The sequence below is a fragment of the Lagenorhynchus albirostris genome, chromosome 4 (genome assembly GCF_949774975.1).
Source record: "Lagenorhynchus albirostris chromosome 4, mLagAlb1.1, whole genome shotgun sequence".
Taxonomy (NCBI): Eukaryota; Metazoa; Chordata; class Mammalia; order Artiodactyla; family Delphinidae; genus Lagenorhynchus; species Lagenorhynchus albirostris.
In genome coordinates this window covers 46,133,778-46,151,420 of record NC_083098.1, presented here as the reverse complement: position 1 = coordinate 46,151,420, position 17,643 = coordinate 46,133,778, and the positions used below count along the sequence as shown (strand labels likewise).

At 43.7% G+C, this 17,643-nt stretch overlaps 1 protein-coding gene across 2 annotated transcripts in view; it reads left to right on the top strand.

Moving 5' to 3' along the window:
• SEPTIN11 (septin 11) overlaps nt 1-17,643 on the top strand; it is an 89,044-nt gene that overhangs the window by 31,018 nt on the left and 40,383 nt on the right. For both annotated transcript variants that reach the window (XM_060147981.1, XM_060147982.1), the window contains exon 2: nt 12,225-12,339. In XM_060147981.1, the coding sequence (XP_060003964.1) occupies nt 12,225-12,339 (115 nt within the window). The remainder of the gene's footprint in view (nt 1-12,224; nt 12,340-17,643) is intronic.

Genomic DNA, 17,643 nt, shown 5'->3' with positions numbered 1-17,643 from the left:
TGAGTACGACGGGTTAGTCACCCCTTTGATGAGGTTATGTTACGGCACAGTTTCCTCTATGATATGAAGATTATCCTGGGGACATCTGATCCAATCCGTCCCTGAAAAGGGCCTGGACTCTTTCTAAAGAAGGTGATTTGAAATATGAGAGGGACAGAAGGGATTTTCTGTTGCTGCCTTTGGAGATAGGTGGCCATATGGCTAGTAACTGTGGGTGACGTTTTGGAGCTGAGCACAGCCTCTGGCTGACAGTCAGCAAGAAGAGGCTCTCACTCCTACAGCTGCAAGGAATGAATTCTACCGACCTGAATGAGATTGGAAGTGGAATTTCCTCCAGAGCTTCTCAGCCTGGCCAGTGCCTTGATTTCAGTGATATCGTGGGCAGAGAACCCAGCTATGCCATACCCAGAGTTCTGAGTTACAGAACTGAGAGCTAATGAATAGGTGTTTCCAGCCGCCAAGTTTTTTGGCAATTTGTTGCATGGCAATAAGAAACTAAGACATACCCCAAGTGTATGCAGACAACCTCTATTCCATCCTGATCGCTTTTCATCCAGGGCTGAGGTTAAGATGCAGTGCTATTTTATTTTTGGAAGGCTTGAGAGTTTTGGCCAGGATTGTTTAGTCATATTTGCAGAGTGATATCAAATGTTAATTTGTATTGTTTATTTCCTAAGAACGTATTTACCATGTCTTTGGTCATTGTTGGTATAGCCCCTCAGTTTTCAGGTGCTAGAAATGAAGTCCTGCACTCAGAGATGTTCTAAATCAGCCGGGCTGAGCAACTGAAGATGCTTTGGGAGGAGAAATCCCTGGTGCTTTTGTTTATGACTGCCACAGAGCCGGTTTGGATTTTTTTCTTCTTTCTCAGAGACTGCCATTATGTGGTCATTACAGTAACTGAAAGTCCCTTCCATCTTCAGAAAGGGACAGAAATAAATAATATCTTTCAAAACGGAAGTGGCTCATTTATATCCGGTGATAGAAATGGTGGCAAAGGAAGGAAGTGTCCCATCCATATTTCACTTTTTGCTGATGAATGCTTTCAGTGAACAGAGGTACATGAACTGAGACACAATATTTCTCAGATAGGAAGCACGGAGGAATTGATGTGTGAATATCAGGAGGAGAACCGTACATAAAAAGTTGAGAACAAAGCTTCCAACTGATATGGGCCCCTTCATTATCTTTGACCTCCTATTCACCACTGTTTTGAGAAAGCTTGTCTGAAAGATCTGCACTGTAAAGGCAGGGCAGAAGGCACAAAAAGGGGCCACACAGCTGTGAGGATTTGGGTGGTCTTCTCCCCTGCAAGATAGGTGATATGTTGGAGATGGCATTGGGTTGTTCGGGGTCCCACTGGAAAGCTGAGGGTCTTGAAATGATTAGTGACTCTCCTCCGTGGTTTTTTCATTCGCTTTCCTTGGTGTTTGCTGAGTGAAGGGCTTCTCTCTGTCTTGGTGATGTTGAGTGGTGTGAGAGAACAGCTGTAGCATGTGTTTCTAATCGGAATGTGCCTTTCTAAATACTTCTTGCCTATCTGTCAGTCCCCCTCCCCCTCCCACCCGTCTTCCCCTGAGCCTGCAGAATTTGTGAGAGTCCCTGGAATGCACATGTGGGCCTCGTTATTCCCAAACATGAGACTTTCTGTTGATCAGCACTTTGTAACATTAGGCTCTCACAGGCATTAGTCACTTCGACTCCACTAGAAAGATTGATCTTTGGAAATGTAAGAAAATGTCTTTTGCTGTTGTTGCTATTAATTCTTGGCATCCAGTTAGATTTAGCCTTTGAGAATTTACATGGACTTCTAGCAAAAAAGTATTCTGTCTGTAAGAAAAAAAAGTGCTGCCACTTTTTACAGTTTTGGGATTGTCACACTTAGTAGTTATCGCTGCAAGACTATTTTACTAATAAGCCAATACCTCCCCCATCCTGCCTATCCTTCCCCCACCTCCCCAGGATCCAGGGTTGTGGGCAGCAGCTGGGATTTTGTTCACTTCAGATACCCGTTTCTGAGGACTGCTTTTAAACAGTGTATTTCCTAATTGTGAGAGATCTGATATCTAACCGGACAAAGGTGAGACTCTAATCCCAGACAAAGCAGCAAGATCTTGGAGGACGTGTGGGCAGTGACTGTTTTCTGTGAGGGGAGGCTGTAGAGAAGACAGAAAGGCGGGTGGAGGAGCAGAGGCAGGACTGTGTCCTCAGCCCTTTGGTGTCAGGCTTCACTCGGCAACAGTGTGAATTTTCACCTTGCAGCTGGCCCAGGCGTCATGGAGGGCGGGGTGGACCAGGCGCCAGGGCGCTGGGTGCCACAGCTCGGTCTCTCCACGTGGCCCTGCGCGTGGGGAAGACCCATCAGCCGCTGGACCTGTCTCCTTCTCCGAGAAAGATGAGGTTGGAAGATAACGATTTCTGTGAAACCTCACACGGGATACAAATTTGGTTGAGGTGTAAAATAGGGGTGGTGTTAGGAAAAGAGGGACATTCAAGTCGTGGATTTCCAGGCTCAGAAATAGAAATCAGCTGGTAGACTGGATGCACTTTTGTCAGTTAAGAGTGCTGGGTGGGCAAGTTTCAGCCAGAAAAGGGGTGATGGGAGGTTATTAACATCTGGGCACAGAGGAGAAAAATCTAACCTGAGACGGACAGGCTTCAGGAAACCTTCACTGTCTAATTCGGAGGGTAGCGGAGGGTTTAAGATGATTAACCAGTGGACTTTTTTCTTCTGCAAGAGGGCGGAGGCCTGTAAATTTATGCATGTTTTTAGCAATATGCATATGAATTGATGTTATTCTAGAGGCCACTAATACCGTGAAGTAGATATTGTTGCCATTTGACATAAAATCGGAGGAAGGACAGATTTGAATTGAGAATGGGGGATAGGGTGCGTTCTGTTGGAGATGGTGGCTTAGGGGCGCCATGCCCAGGCACCCCTAAGCCTGGAGGCGGGCAGCTGGTTATAACCAGGGAGTTGTTAGCTTGGGGTTGTCATGGGCAGGGATGGGGTCATCCAAGCAAAAATGTGTCAAAAGAGCTGAGGAGAGAGAATTATGTTCATTCTTGCAACAGCTCGGTGAGCTAGTTTATTTTAAAGTTGACACGACTGATACAGCCACTATGCAGAACAGTATGGAGGTTCCTTAAAAAACTAAAAATAGAGCTACCATATGATCCTGCAATCCCACTCTTGGGCATATGTCTGGAGAAAACCATAATTCGAAAAGATACATGCACCCCAATGGTCATTGCAGGACCATTTACAATAGCCCAAACATGGAAGCAACCTAAATGTCCATCAACAGAGGAATGGATAAGGAAGATGTGGTATATATATATAATGGAATGTTACTCAGCCATGAAAAAAAGAACGAAATAATGCCATTTGCAGCAACATGGATGGACCTAGAGATTATCATACTTAAGTGAAGTAAGCCAGACAAAGACAAATATCATATCATATTGCTTATATGTAGAATCTAAAACAAACAAACCAAACCAAACCAAAAAAAAAAGGTACGAATTAACTTATTTACAAAATAGAAATAGACCCACAGACAGAGAAAACAAATTTATGGTGACCGAAAGGGGGGGGAGGGACAAATTAGGAGTTTGGGATTAACATATACACACTACTGTATATAAAGTAGATAACCAACAAGGACCTCCTGTAAAGCACAGGGAACTATACTCAATATTTTATAATCTATAAGGGAGAAGAATCCGGAAAAGAATATATATACATATATATAATTGAATCACTGTGCAGTACACCTGAAACTAATACAACATTGTAAATCAAGTACAATTAAAACAAGTTGATAAAACTGAGGCTGAGAAGTTAAATGAGTTACACCAGGTCATACAGCTAAACAATGGCAGAGTTGCCCCGTGTCTCCTGACTTCACGCGTCAGGTACCTTCTACTGTACTAATCTGCGTTTTTGCTTACTCTCGTCGCTTTCTATGTAACTTCGTTCTGTTATTAGAAAAGAAATAAGTACACATATTTTATCTTACCACCCACCTATTAGCTGCAGTAAAATTGCAGGCTTAGCTACTTTGAAAAGATTTTTATTATTTATTATTGTTATTCACATTTCCTGATTTTTATTTATTTATTTAAATTCAAGTTGAGACTGTCCTTTAATATAAAGTCACGAGTAAATTTCCTGTGGTCCTGACACAACTTTTTTTTTTAAAATTTATTTGGAGTATAGTTGCTTTACAATGTTGTGTTGGTTTCTGCTGTACAACGAAGTGAATCAGCTACATGAATCAGGATATAGACATATATCACCCCCTCCCTTGGACCTCCCTCCCACCCCAGCCCCCCAATCCCACCCATCTAGGTCATCACAGAGCACCGAGCTGAGCTCCCTTTGCTACAACTTTTAACAAGAAAAAATGTTGAAGTTTTGGTTTTCTTAGGATATACTGTCCGCGGGTAGTATGAAAGAATTCACCCTAACATATCAGCACGACTTATCTTACCGTTTCTGCGTCTTTTTATATCACGCAGATAACTGGCACCCCTTTCCCTCACTGTACAAAACCTGAATACGATCCATGTCTTGATTTTTAAAATCTCATTTTCTATTATAAAAGTGTGAGGGTTTTTTTGATAATTAATTCAAATATTACAGAAACATAACAGAAAGTAAAATTTCCCTATAATCCTACCATCCCCAAAGAAAACCCCTACACCATATTATTTTTGCAAGGATCTAGAAAAGCAAAATCTGTCCCTCTGCTGGGAGTCTTTTGGAGAAAGTTGCTTAGAGATGGTGCTTACTATTGGAGCAGTTACTTAATATTAAGATCTTTCCTGGTTATTTGGTGATGTTTCGAGAGTGGCTCCTGGGTTTGATAGAGCTGACATTCCTGGCTCTGTGACTTGGGGACTGGCCCCTGGGTGCCTTTTTTTTCTCAGTCCCAGCTTCCAGCTGGGCTGCACTCAAGCTCTTTCCTCATATGGTTTTCCTCCTAAGAGTTCTCTCTTCTTCCTGGCTCTTACTCTTCTGCTGCTTGTGTGAGACCATTTCCTTGGGGGCTTTCTTGGCTCTGACCTTGGGATTTCATGGTATAGATGACAAGCAGAGTAGCAAATGTTGTCCAAGTCATTCTTAAAGAACGCAGTCCTCATTGGTAGTGAGATGCTTCAGATGTTTTATATTATGGAAGTGGCCCTAGCAATGCCTAGCCTTGAAAACATCCCAGTGCAGGCTTCGTAGTTGTGGTTTGGGTTGATACTTTGCATACCAGTGTTTTCCTTTTTGCATGAGAACTAAGGGCGTGTCCCATCTTCCCACCAACTTTTCTTTCTTTAAAAGAGAATATGAAACCAGTTGAATACTCTCTAGAATGTATTTAGGTAAGTGTATGTATTTACAAAAATGAACGAGCGGGCACTTGGGAAGCGCTTACTTCTTGGACAGTTTGTGAGGCCAGGATTTCTCCAAATACTGAGAAGTGGCCGGTGCTCAATCAGTGATTTTGTGTGAGGAGAAGCATGTTCTTCTCTTTGCCTGTCTCCAGGTGGCTGGCATCTGTACTACTGAAACGGAGCCTCAAAAAAAGACTCTAAGATGAAGGGATATGTACTGCTCCTCTTCTCTAAGTGGACATCTCCTTTATGAGAAAAGACAGAGCGTAAAGGGAATGTGCCCCATGGTTCCATCTCAGCTCTATTTTAAATTGGACATTCATTTTCTTAGGACTGGAGTCTTAATTATTTCTACCTCCTCCCATCAGGCAGTGCTGGTCAAAAAGACTCTTTGTTTTCACCTGAATACATAAAACCTGCACATCAATGGTACATAGGAGCTGTCTACTGAATTAATATCAAACAATGCTGCAGACTAATACATGTTTTTATATCCTATAAGCTGGTGGATCTCCTGCAAGAATCACATGCGTTTTAAGGTTGCATCGAATTCTGTACTTTGGATAGCTTGTGATTATACGTTTGGATTGCTTGATTAACATCTGTCTGTCCCACTAGACTATGCGTTCCACGAGTTAGCAATGCTTTGCTTTCTCACCATCATCTCCTTAGCATTTATCGCAGTATCTGGCATGTGTTGGTGTTCAATAAATATTTGTTGAATGAACGAGAGCATGAAAAATTTGCTTTTCTTCTTGAAGAGATGATTAACTTACATTGAAGAATTTTCTACATTTTGTTTTGAGGCTATAAATCCACTTTTCAAAAAATTTCTTGAAGACTGCAGATATAGCTGAAGAAAAAAGTTTTTAAGCAGGACAGTTGTAGGGAGTGGGTACGTAACTTTTGTTTTAAAACTAAGTCAAATTATTATAGTTAAGCAAGCAAAAGTGAAAAGTTCATGTGGAAGACACGGCGGTACACACACAGATTTCTGTTCTGTTTGGAGTTAACCAGGGTAAATGACAGGAACTCCCTTTCAAGGGTCATGTAAAAACTGAGCCATCTTGGATCTGACAATAGAAAACATACTGCCAAGGGCTTCCCTGGTGGCGCAGTGGTTGAGAGTCTGCCTGCCGATGCAGGGGACACGGGTTCGTGCCCCGGTCCGGGAAGATCCCACATGCCGTGGAGCGGCTGGGCCCGTGAGCCATGGCCGCTGAGCCTGCGCGTCCGGAGCCTGTGCTCCGCAACGGGAGAGGCCACAACAGTGAGAGGCCCGCGTACCGCAAAAAAAAAAGAAAAGAAAAGAAAAGAAAATTTACCGCCAAGAAGATTTTGCCCTGTGTTGGCTTTCCTCAAGCAACATGACAAGATTTAGATTTATGCATCTCTGATTTCCAAATGCAAGAAATCTTAGAATTAGCATTAGAACCAAAGACTTTGCTTAGAGGTCATTTGGTTAAATCTCATTTTACAGGTGAGGAAACATAAGCCCGGAGATTAAGTGACTTGGATCAATGTAATTCATTCTCCATAAAATGAGGCTTTGAGAAGAGTGTAACTTCCAGTTTGGTAATACATAAAAGAAGTTACCTGTTAAATTTAAAAAATAATACTTTAAATTTTAAAGAGGCAGAATCTCTCTAAACTTAAATTGTAATGTCTGTCTTTAAAGGTAAAAAAATGAAGTCTAATTGTTTTCAACCTACGTGAAAACAGGTATCACCTTGGTAACTGCTCTCCAGCTCCCCCTGACTGATGAGGGTCCGCAGCTGTAGACTACCTACTCACCACATCTACCGAAGCCTTCAGTTTTAAAAGGAAAGGACTGGGTTATCCCTTTGAGCATGGCGAATAGAATCCATCTGTGCACAGCCAGTTTGTTAATTTCAGGAGGCTCTGGGCTGGACGAAAATAGAAGGAAGAGTGAAGATGAGGAATCCTTAATGGCTTCCAGCCGGGAGGATGTGGATGCCTGCAAAGAGGAATGGAATTCTGTGGCTTTCCCCTCAGCCTTGTAAATGAGCTTCCTATTTAGGGTGGATTTTCTTCACACTAGAGTTCCCCATTCTCTCTTCCATGTTCTTTTTTTCCTCTTTGTTCCTCCGTGAGTGATTCTCCCTCCCTGGTTAGTCTGCGGGCTTTGCCCATCCCGTTTCAACCCGGGCTCTCAGCAGCAATAGGAGGGCTCCTCATTTTAAAATGACAGCTGTCTTCCTCCCACCTAATCTAGGGAAAGGAAACCCAGGTTTCCTGAGGACCTATGAAATGCTGGCCCTCCCCTAGGTACCATTTCCTTCGTTCCTCCCAGCCACCCTGCCAAGTCCTCCATTTTTACTGATGGAGGACAAAAAGGGAATCAAACCCATGGCTGTCTGACTCCAAGTCTTTTTCCATCCTACTTGTGGTTAAGCAAGATTTGGAATTGTGGAACATATTTTAAAGCAGCACTCAGAATGTAGGTGTTGGCACACATTCTTATATAATTTGTTTTATAATTATTTCCATAATGAAGTCAGCTAGATAGCTTCTGAAAAGCTTGTCGATTATGATCTTCAAAGTACACGTTCATAATAAAGTGACCCTTTGTGTATAGGTAACATTTATCTGGAAGGCTTCTGCAAGCTGGACTTCTTTTCCCTGGTAGATTTGGAGAGCTCCAGCCTTCCTGAAAGATGCCCCCCTGACTTTCCCTAGCCAAATGCTACCTGTTTCCCCTTTGTCATTCCCACAGTTCAAGTGATGGTATGTATCACTTTTATCCTTAATAGTATTACATTTACTTGTGTCCTGTCTCTACTGCTACATTGTAAACCCCTGAAGGGCAGGAAGAGTGTTTAATCAATGAATAACAAAAGTAACGTATTTTTGCTCCCTTAGCGCTTTGAGCGGTGAGGTTTTTTTTGAATGAACAAATAAATAATTGTGTTCATGTCAAGATGATCTGGAAAGAGAAAAATGAGATGGTCAAGTTAAAGACTGGTTATTTTATTTTATAGAATTTAGTCATTGCCCATTTCAAGATGGAGTGGGCCTAGAAATTATCCAAGTACAACCCCTCCCTAGATAGATTAGCAAATGGAGGACTGAATCAATTAAGGTCTTATCGTTACTTACTTAGAGGCTCCAAGGTGGCACTTACATCTCAAAAATGGTCCAAACTAAACCCTTCATTATTGGCTTCATGTGCCATAGATGCAAAAATCAAAGGCTCAGCATTGCCAGGACCAGTGAAAATATACTTAGAGCTACTTTGCCAATTTCAACTCTCAACTTCCGCCTCTTACGGTTGCCAAAGAATTATGATTTCAGAGAACGTTTTTTTCTTTCTAGTTTAATATATTGGATTTCAATAGCAGCTCCAATTACTGTATTGTCTGGGGCTACCTAGGAGCTTAGATCATCATGTGGCAACAGTGACTAAGTGTGAGGACCCTGGACTCTGGCACCTGACCTCCTAGGTCCACATTTCAGCTTCTCACCTTATTGGCTGTGAGACCTTGGGCAAGTTACTAAACTTCCGGGCCTCTGTTTTCTCATCTGTCAGTTGAGATTAGGTAACAATAGTAACTACCTCATAGAATTGTTAAGATACACTAATTCATTCATGTTTAGGGCTTTTCTGGAACCTTGGTCCATAAACGTTAGTTAGCTGTTATGATGATGATGGTGGAATACCAAATAGCTCGAGCTACTTGTATCCAATTCTTAGTTTCCTTTTATTGGTAGGGGGAATGTTGACTGAAATTCTCCCTGAGATTTCGTAGTAAAGACAAGCCTGGAGATAACATTTCTGTGGGATCTGGAAGGTTTGGATATGTAAACACTGGCTGTAAGTTCCTTCCAGTTAGAGGAAATAGTATGAGTAAAGTCTGATGAAGAGAACCCTGGGGTTTTCTCCCAGGGACTGTAATTCCATTTCACTGCAGTGGAAGGCACTCCCTGGGAGGAGTGGGAATAGAGATTTGTGTTTAGCCCATGGAGGCTCCTGAGATGGCAGGCCAAGTTTGGATTGAGGGCCTTTGAGTACCCTTTGGGTACCCTTTGGCAGCAAGGTAGAGCGAGGGAAGATTAGAGGGGGTGGGATGGAGGCAAGGTGACAGTTGGAAGGCTGTTGAATTAGCATGAAGAGGAGGAGCGTGCGGCATTGATAACAGTTTGGAATTGATGCAGGCAGGTGGGTTTCAGGTATAGATAAATGGCACTAACAGAAACAGGGAACCCAGGAGTAGGGGTGGGTTTGCAATAGAAGAAGATGATTTCAAGTTTCTTGAAGAACAATTAGAGGGACAGAAAGGACAACCCGGGAGAACTGCCCCTTTTGGTAGAAATTCAGAACTGGAATGCAGAGTTCAGTACTTAGAAAATTCTGAGAGTCGTTGCTAGGTGTGTGATAGCGGTAAAGACATGAGACTATCTGAGATTCCCTGAGATCACGCCTGTAGACTCAGGAGCGCCGCACACATTCTTTGCATAGAGACATCTAAGGCATGAAGCCATAAGCGTGGTGCCGAGAAGTGCTGGGGTGTAGGAGTTCACTTTAGCTGCCGCGTGTGAGATAGAGCTCCCCTCACACATCCTGCAGTGCTTTCAGTTTTAAGCCTGTTCATGAACCAGAGGAGGAGCTTCCTATTTCCCCTTTCCCCATCACTCACCAATGGGCAATAGCCCAGTAAAGGATTCCTTTACTGCTGGGCAGAGAAATAGGCTCAGATTATGGAATTTTTAAATGGCATTATAAAATTGACATATTTTATATGACAAAGAAGAGAAGACATAAATTTAAATTAAAAAAAGAAATTTTCAAGACCAAACTGTTTTATAACCCTTCATTTTGTATGTGGTTTTCAGTGGGTATAAAAATACTCGGTGGGTATGTGGGTGGTTTCTCATGTTTTGGAAATGGTGAGAATATGAGATGCTGAGCATTGGGTTCTGGGATGAGAGCTATAATTACTAACTCTGATTCTTTCCCCGGATTGGCTCCCGGGTGGATATCTGAACCTAAAAACCCAACAAGAGTCCAGAATGCAGAGCAATAAACCACTCTCCTCCCCGCACCGCCCCCCCCCCCGAAATTGAATTATTGTGGCAAAGAGGAGAGGGAGGGCGGGACGATGGTTCTAACTTGCCTCGTCCCCTTTTCGTGCTGCTCGCTGACTGTTCAAGGCTGTGGTGCATCAGGAAAGAGGCTGGTGTGACGGCTTCTCCTCGCTGTCTGCACAGCAGCCCCTGTGCAGCTGGGATGGAAAGAGTTCTAAATATAACCCAGACTCCTTTCACATCTTCCTCCCCCAGTCTTGGCAGATGTGGTAAACACCCTAAAAATACCTGCTGTCTGAACCTTTGAGGTCTTTGGAGAGGAAGGGGCAGGTGGTAGCCCTGGGGCCACGGGGTGCTGTCAGGAGGCCTTGCCAGGCCACCAGGGCTGCTCCCCAAGCTGTTTGGTGCACTGTTGGCCAGTCCATCCTGCTCAAGGATAAGAGCCCACTCTTGAGTCTCATAGTCACTGCTGGCAGGTTTCAAGGAGACTATTCATAGACTAGACATCTGTTCTCTGTCCCGTTGACCTCAAACCTGCAGCTGCTACCGTGGTATTCAGGCAGTGTTGTGTCTTCCAGTCTTGTTTCACAGAATCAGAATTGTAGAGCTAACGAGGCCCTCAGGTATTACATTGTTCATAAAACATTCCATTAAAATCACCACATTTATGGAGTTACATTTCCCTGCCTCCATAGTGACTTAGGGATTTGGAAATGGAGTCTCAGTCTTTGATTATTAAAAGACCTTACTATCCTCATTGTGTAACACACATAGGAGGGTAACGAAAACCAGTCTTTTTAAAAATAGTGACCAGATGATCCTGTGCGCGGCGTTTGCTTCTTTATTAAAAAATGGAAATTTGAGGCTCATTTTCTCACCCAAAATTCAGTATCTCGAGTATAAAGCTCATTGGCAACATAGCCAGACATCAGGAGTCTCATTTTCAGGCAGGCTTTCAAGATCTAGTTTCTGGAATCCCATACCATAACTGTGGTGTTTAATTGAAAGACCATAGCTGACCTCTGCTTTCCTGGGAAAGAAAGGTTTCCCAGATGATCTCCAATACCCACGGAATGCATTCAAAGTTGTGGAGGCAGTCAGCACCATCTAATGAAACAGCATAAATCATCCAGCTTTGAAATGTATGATAACTACCTTAGTCCCAGTCTGCTTCAGGAGACTCTTGAGAAGGTGCGGGGAGTGCAGAACCTGTGCTAGGAGCTGTGTGAGGGAGAGAGCAGAGTAGCCCCAAGAAGCCCATCCAGATGATGGAGAAGGAACCAAGTCCTGTGCCATGCCATTTTCAGTATGTTCATCATGGTAGTTACAGAATTTCCATAATTGTAACGGGTATGCATCCTCCCCTGTGAGCTTCTCAGAGCTCCTTCCTGTATCTGGAAGAGTGTCATTTATTTTTTGCCACTGGGCTGAAAGTAAATTGAAGGGTTTTCTTGAGTGCTTGAAGCTGTCAAAATGGTTGAAGTTTTTAACGTCACTTAAGGCATGTCTGAATCAGCCACTGCTAGAAGCTTATTTCCCCTGGACCGGTGCACCTGTAACCGGACCTGAGCTGCCTGGGAGGGGGATTGGTGTACTTAGGGACTCAGTGTGATTTTGTGGAAAGAGCGTAGCTCTGGAGTTGGTAGCTTCAGTTGTGTAGAAGCCAGGGACGGGGTGGGCACAGAGGGGTCGCCTTTTTCCATGCGTGTCAAGAAGAGAGGATGGGAGGGGGAGGGGTACCCAGGTGGCACTGTCATGGGTTATCAAATGTTTCCTTTCTGAAATTCCAGAATGAAGAGCTTCGAAACTTGTCTCTTTCCGGCCATGTTGGATTTGACAGTCTCCCCGACCAGCTGGTCAACAAGTCGACTTCTCAAGGATTCTGTTTCAACATCCTGTGTGTTGGTAAGTGACTCATCCCTTGCTGCTGAGCAAGGAATCTGACTCTTAGGTGTTGGCAGGTGACTGTCAGAGGGGCACGTTTCAGGAAATAAGGGGAATGATATTTTTTTTACTCTTTCATTATCAGTAGAGCAGGGCAGTGATACCCACTCATGTATGTCACACAAAGATCGAGACTTGTATTTAGGTAGAACGCTCTGTAGGCTTTGTGACGTTACTCAAAATGTTATTTTCATTTGTGTCACCTTGTCAAGCAGTGATCAGTTTAATATTGCTATTGAACCACTTATTTAAATTTTTTTGGGGGGGCGGGGCTTAGACTCTAGCTAGACTATAGGAAGTTGAAAGAAGGACCTGAGATGCACGAACATAGGAAGATCATTCAAAAGCATTTTAAGAATTTGTTTCCAGGGTCTTTGACTGTGGTGCAGTAGGAATCTCCACTGGAGTCTTTTTAACGATATGCTGTCTACAGTAAGTAAAATCTGAAACTACTTTAACCACTTCGATAAACTTAGAATAGTTAAAATTTTTGCTTTTAGAGCAAAAGACAATTTAAAATTCTATTTTATATTTTTGAAATACCTTTTCTGCCTGAATTAATAAATTAACCTTTTGTCCTTAAATTGGAATCTGAAATTGACCTCAGTTTATTCCTGGTAGATAAATGGAAAAGGCCAAAGAGATACAACTTACATATCTGCATTCTCAGGATGTGTTATTCATATCCTTCAGATGTTATGCATTGACCTAAGCCTCTGGCCTTGGTATTTTTCTTCTTCTTTAGCCATATCTTTCTTAAACTAAGACAAGGAAGGTAGGAAAGGAGGTGGAGAAAAAGAGGAACATAGAAATAGAAATCTCCTGTTGGTTTGAAGCAGATGTGTCCCTGGAACAGATGACGGCCTTTCCTTCACCCTCCCTGTCACTCTTGATGAAGGACCAGGCTAAACAGCAGTGAAGTGGCTCGGGCTGCATTGTTTTGTTGCCATTGTCCTCTGGGCACAGACTTCAAGACAAATTAAAAGGAATTCTGTATGTATGCGATATGTGTTCTCTGTGTATCCTCCCCCGACGTTTGGCAGAATGTCCTGACTTCTCTTGTCTTAAGTAAAATGAAGTGACTTTAGAAAAGAAAGATGTGCATTCAATGTAAGTTAGTTGTTGGGGGAGGGCCAGGTATTTTCCTTTCTTTTTGTTTTTTTTTGTTTTTTTTTTGCGATATGCGGGCCTCTCACTGTTGTGGCCTTTCCCGTTGCGGAGCACAGGCTCCGGACGCGCAGGCTCAGCGGCCGTGGCTCACGGGCCCAGCCGCTCCGCGGCATGTGGGATCTTCCCGGACCGGGGCACGAACCCGCGACCCCTGCATTGGCAAGCGGACTCTCAACCACTGCGCCACTAGGGAAGCCCCAGGTATTTTCCTTTCTGAAAATTCTTCGAGAGGAGCATATTGAACGTGGCCCCTGCACTGGGCATTCGCTAGTAGAAAGCCGCCGCTGACTTGCGCACCAGATGGCTTGCTGTCTGGCATTATGGCTCAAGCACTGGAGAGAGAATGACTGGAGAGAAACGTGACCAGAGCCCGTCAGCTCTCCTGCTTTTCCCTTTTCCCCACTTGAAGCCCATTAAAATTCAGCAGGGGACCCCCCTGGAATGACAGCTCTCAGAGTGGCATAAATGAGTCGTCTTTTCTCTTCTGCTAAATGCTCACTGCAGAGCGGGACAATTCTTCATTAGCATAGCAATTTGTTGGCAATTTGTTGATTTTCTATTGAAAAATGTGCTAAATTGTGGGCCAGTTACTATTCTGGCTTCTCTTCTCTGTCTCCCCCAGCCCTGTCCTCAAAATCAGTTTCAAGAATCTATGTGAGAGCTGTGGCCCAGCCCCTGCAAGTAGGATTAAAGCCTTCCAGTGGGCCTGGGCTGGAAGGACCTGGTTTGACCGGGTGTGTGGTGTGCAAGGGGGAGTGTTGGCTCGTTGGCTGACCCTTGTGTTACTAGCACAATTATGGTGCTAGTTGGAATTCCTCACAAGCCACCTCCTTGCTGTGCTGTTGGATTTGTAAAGCAGCTGCTATTCTGACTCTCCTGGGTGGGTGATAATTCCTATGATTCTTAGGTTTTTATTCTTGTTCCATTCTTAACCAGGTTGAAAATCAGTTTTTCAAGTTATTTACAATAATGCATATTTATGTTAAAAAATTATAAAATGTCCCCCCTCCTCTCCTGCCCTCATTTCCATTCCACAGAGAAAACACTGTGGAATCCTAGGAACTTTCTAAACTTTTCTGTACTTGGAAATTATTTTCGGAGGCTGAAAACAACACTAATTATCTCACCTTTTCGTAGAAGTCCCACGTGTGTCTCACCAGGCTAAAATCGAGGCATCCGCAAGGCTATGCTCCTTTCTGGAACCTCAAGGGGAGAAGACATTTCCTTGTGTTTTCCATCTGCTGGAGGCTGCCCACATTCCTTGACTCTTGGACCCTTTCCTCTATTCTCAAAGCCAGCAATGTTGTATCTCTCTCTGACTGTTCTTGAGTTAGGAAATTTTCCACAGAGAATTGCAGAAATCTAGTTTAAACTCAGTTAAGGCTCTTCCTCAACCTCCAGACACACTAAAAAGGTAATACATTGAATTGTGTAATTAAGAACAGCTGGCTCTAGGGATGCAGAGTGTTTGCAGGGCTCTGTTTCTGGTTTTCGAGCCTGTTTGCTGCTGCGTGGCTTCATGGTCGGGCTTCTTCTTCAAGGAGGTGGTACAGCCTCCAGCAGTGTTGCCAGCTGAGCAACCCCAGAGGAGAGGGAGGCAATTCCTGACAAGGCCTTCTCAACAGTCATAGGATCTCTGATCAACCAGGCTGGGGTCATCTGCCCACCCAGGGTGGGAGATGGGGATCAGTCACCCCGAAACATACAAAGGTCCCATAGGAGGGAAGACATGGGCAGAAGGGAGAAAGGGCATGGGAGAGACACACACTGGACAGATATAAACAGGTCTCTCATGACTACATAAGTACTTTTTTGTTTTGGTGTAACGTAAATGAGATCATGCCCTTCTATTCTTTTGCATTGTCTCCTTTCACTCTACAGTACGTCCTGCCTATCCTTCTATGCCCGTATATCTAGCAGGTTCTTTTCCATAGCACTTTGGAGCTCTTCCGTTGGAGCCAACATTAGCCCTTTGGGAGATAGGGGTGTCAGCCTTAAGGTAAACGTACATATCCTCAGAGGGTAGGACACATCAGATCCCTTCACAAATAATTTACAGCAAAACATCTGTATAAGGAAACAACTTTCGCTGTCAATTAATGCTCTATTTTTTTTTTTAAAGAAGATGTTGGGGGTAGGAGTTTATTAATTAGTTTATTTTTGCTGTGTTGGGTCTTCGTTTCTGTGCGAGGGCTTTCTCTAGTTGTGGCAAGCGGGGGCCACTCTTCACCGCGGTGCGCGGGCCTCTCACTGTCGCGGCCTCTCCCGTTGCGGAGCACAGGCTCCAGACGCACAGGCTCAGTAGTTGTGGCTCATGGGGCTAGTTGCTGCGTGGCATGTGGGATCCTCCCAGACCAGGGCTCGAACCCGTGTCCCCTGCATTAGCAGCAGGCAGATTCTCAACCACTGCGCCACCAGGGAAGCCCTGCTCTATCTATTTTAAAGTAAGAGTCTATGAAAAGCATTCTAGTTGATCAAAATATTTTGACAGCCACTTAGAGGAGTTGGTGTCGTATTTAACTCAAGAGTATCCATGGTGCTTGTCATCCTACTGTGCACTTCTGTTTTTTACGCGCATGCCTGGTGTTTATAGCATCATTATTTCCATGTGAAAAGTATGGAAGGGAATTGAGGATTTATTTTAAAAAAGAGTTACGATCCCAGTAAGGAAGCTGATGATGTTTTTCGAAAAGGCCTTAGAATTGTAATTTTGTTTTGTGGCAAGATCCTACAGGTTGCAAACAGAAGGAAACAAACCGGGACAGAAATGAACCCTGGTGTGCACCTAGTTTAGTTTTAGAGGCCCTGAATTAAATGCTTTTAGAACCTATCTCTCTCGAGTCCTGGATAGAAATGTAATAAAGAGTGGGAGAGTAGTGTTCACTTAACTGGGAAGAGAATTCTTGATGCTGAATCGGGTACCAGACACCCAAGATCATAGTTCCCCTACTCTCCATCTTGCCTACAACACAGCCGTTCACCCACAAAATTGCACTTTGTTTTAAATAAAGCCTTTCTTTCTTACCCACGCTGTATTTCTCCAAAGAATCTAAATTAGTATTCAGCCTTTCTTCACAATTTTAAATTTATACATCTTTGTCATTCACTTTCCAAAATGACACCAGCTCTGTGAGAAACTCCAGCGTTGATCCAGCTGTATGTGGTTCTCTGTGCACCTACACAGATGGATAAAATACTGTGACATCCCTGCTTTTGAAGAGGAACCAGTTCAACAGCAGGGTCAAAGTAAATGAATAACATTTTTTTTTTTTTTTTTTTTTTTTTTTGCGGTACGCGGGCCTCTCGCTGCTGTGGCCTCTCCCGTTGCGGAGCACAGGCTCCGGACACGCAGGCTCAGCGGCCATGGCTCACGGGCCCAGCCGCTCCGCGGCATGTGGGATCTTCCCGGACCGGGGCACGAACCCGTGTCCCCTGCATCGGCAGGCGGACTCTCAACCGCTGCGCCACCAGGGAAGCCCTAATAACATATTTTGAAAATAGAATTAAAAAAAAAATAATTCCACTGTATTGTTGTGAGGGGAAGGCAGAAGAGGAATAGAAAACAGACAAGTTCAAGATCATTTTAGCCGAGGCTATAGTGTCAGCATAAGCTGTAGAATTTTACAATCAGATCTTAAACATTTTTATCCCATCTTGCTTTTCCAGGAAAGGCTCTGAGGTGGTTTACAGGGTGAAATGAATAAAAGATAAAATTAACCACAGAAAATAAAGTGAAGCCAAGGTTAGAGTCAGAACTCAAAGCCATCAGACCTGCCTATAGCAGTTGATTCTCTCAGGAACGCATGTGCCTCTCCGCCAGTGGTCAGAGCATGGAGGGACCCATTCATTCAACAGATATTTGTTAAAGACATATTATGTGCCAAAGACAAGTTAAAAGTTTAATGATGACAGACTTACAGTAGCTATAAAGTAAAAACAAAATAGTTGCTCCAGATGAAACACAGTTCACCGGGAAAAATCTCTCCCATGGATTTTCAGAAAAAAACATACGGTGGCCGTCCCTCCATTTAAGCCTGGGTTCCTGAGCGTCCCCCACTCAGTGCCACTGAGCCAGGCAACGCCGAGGGTCACGTG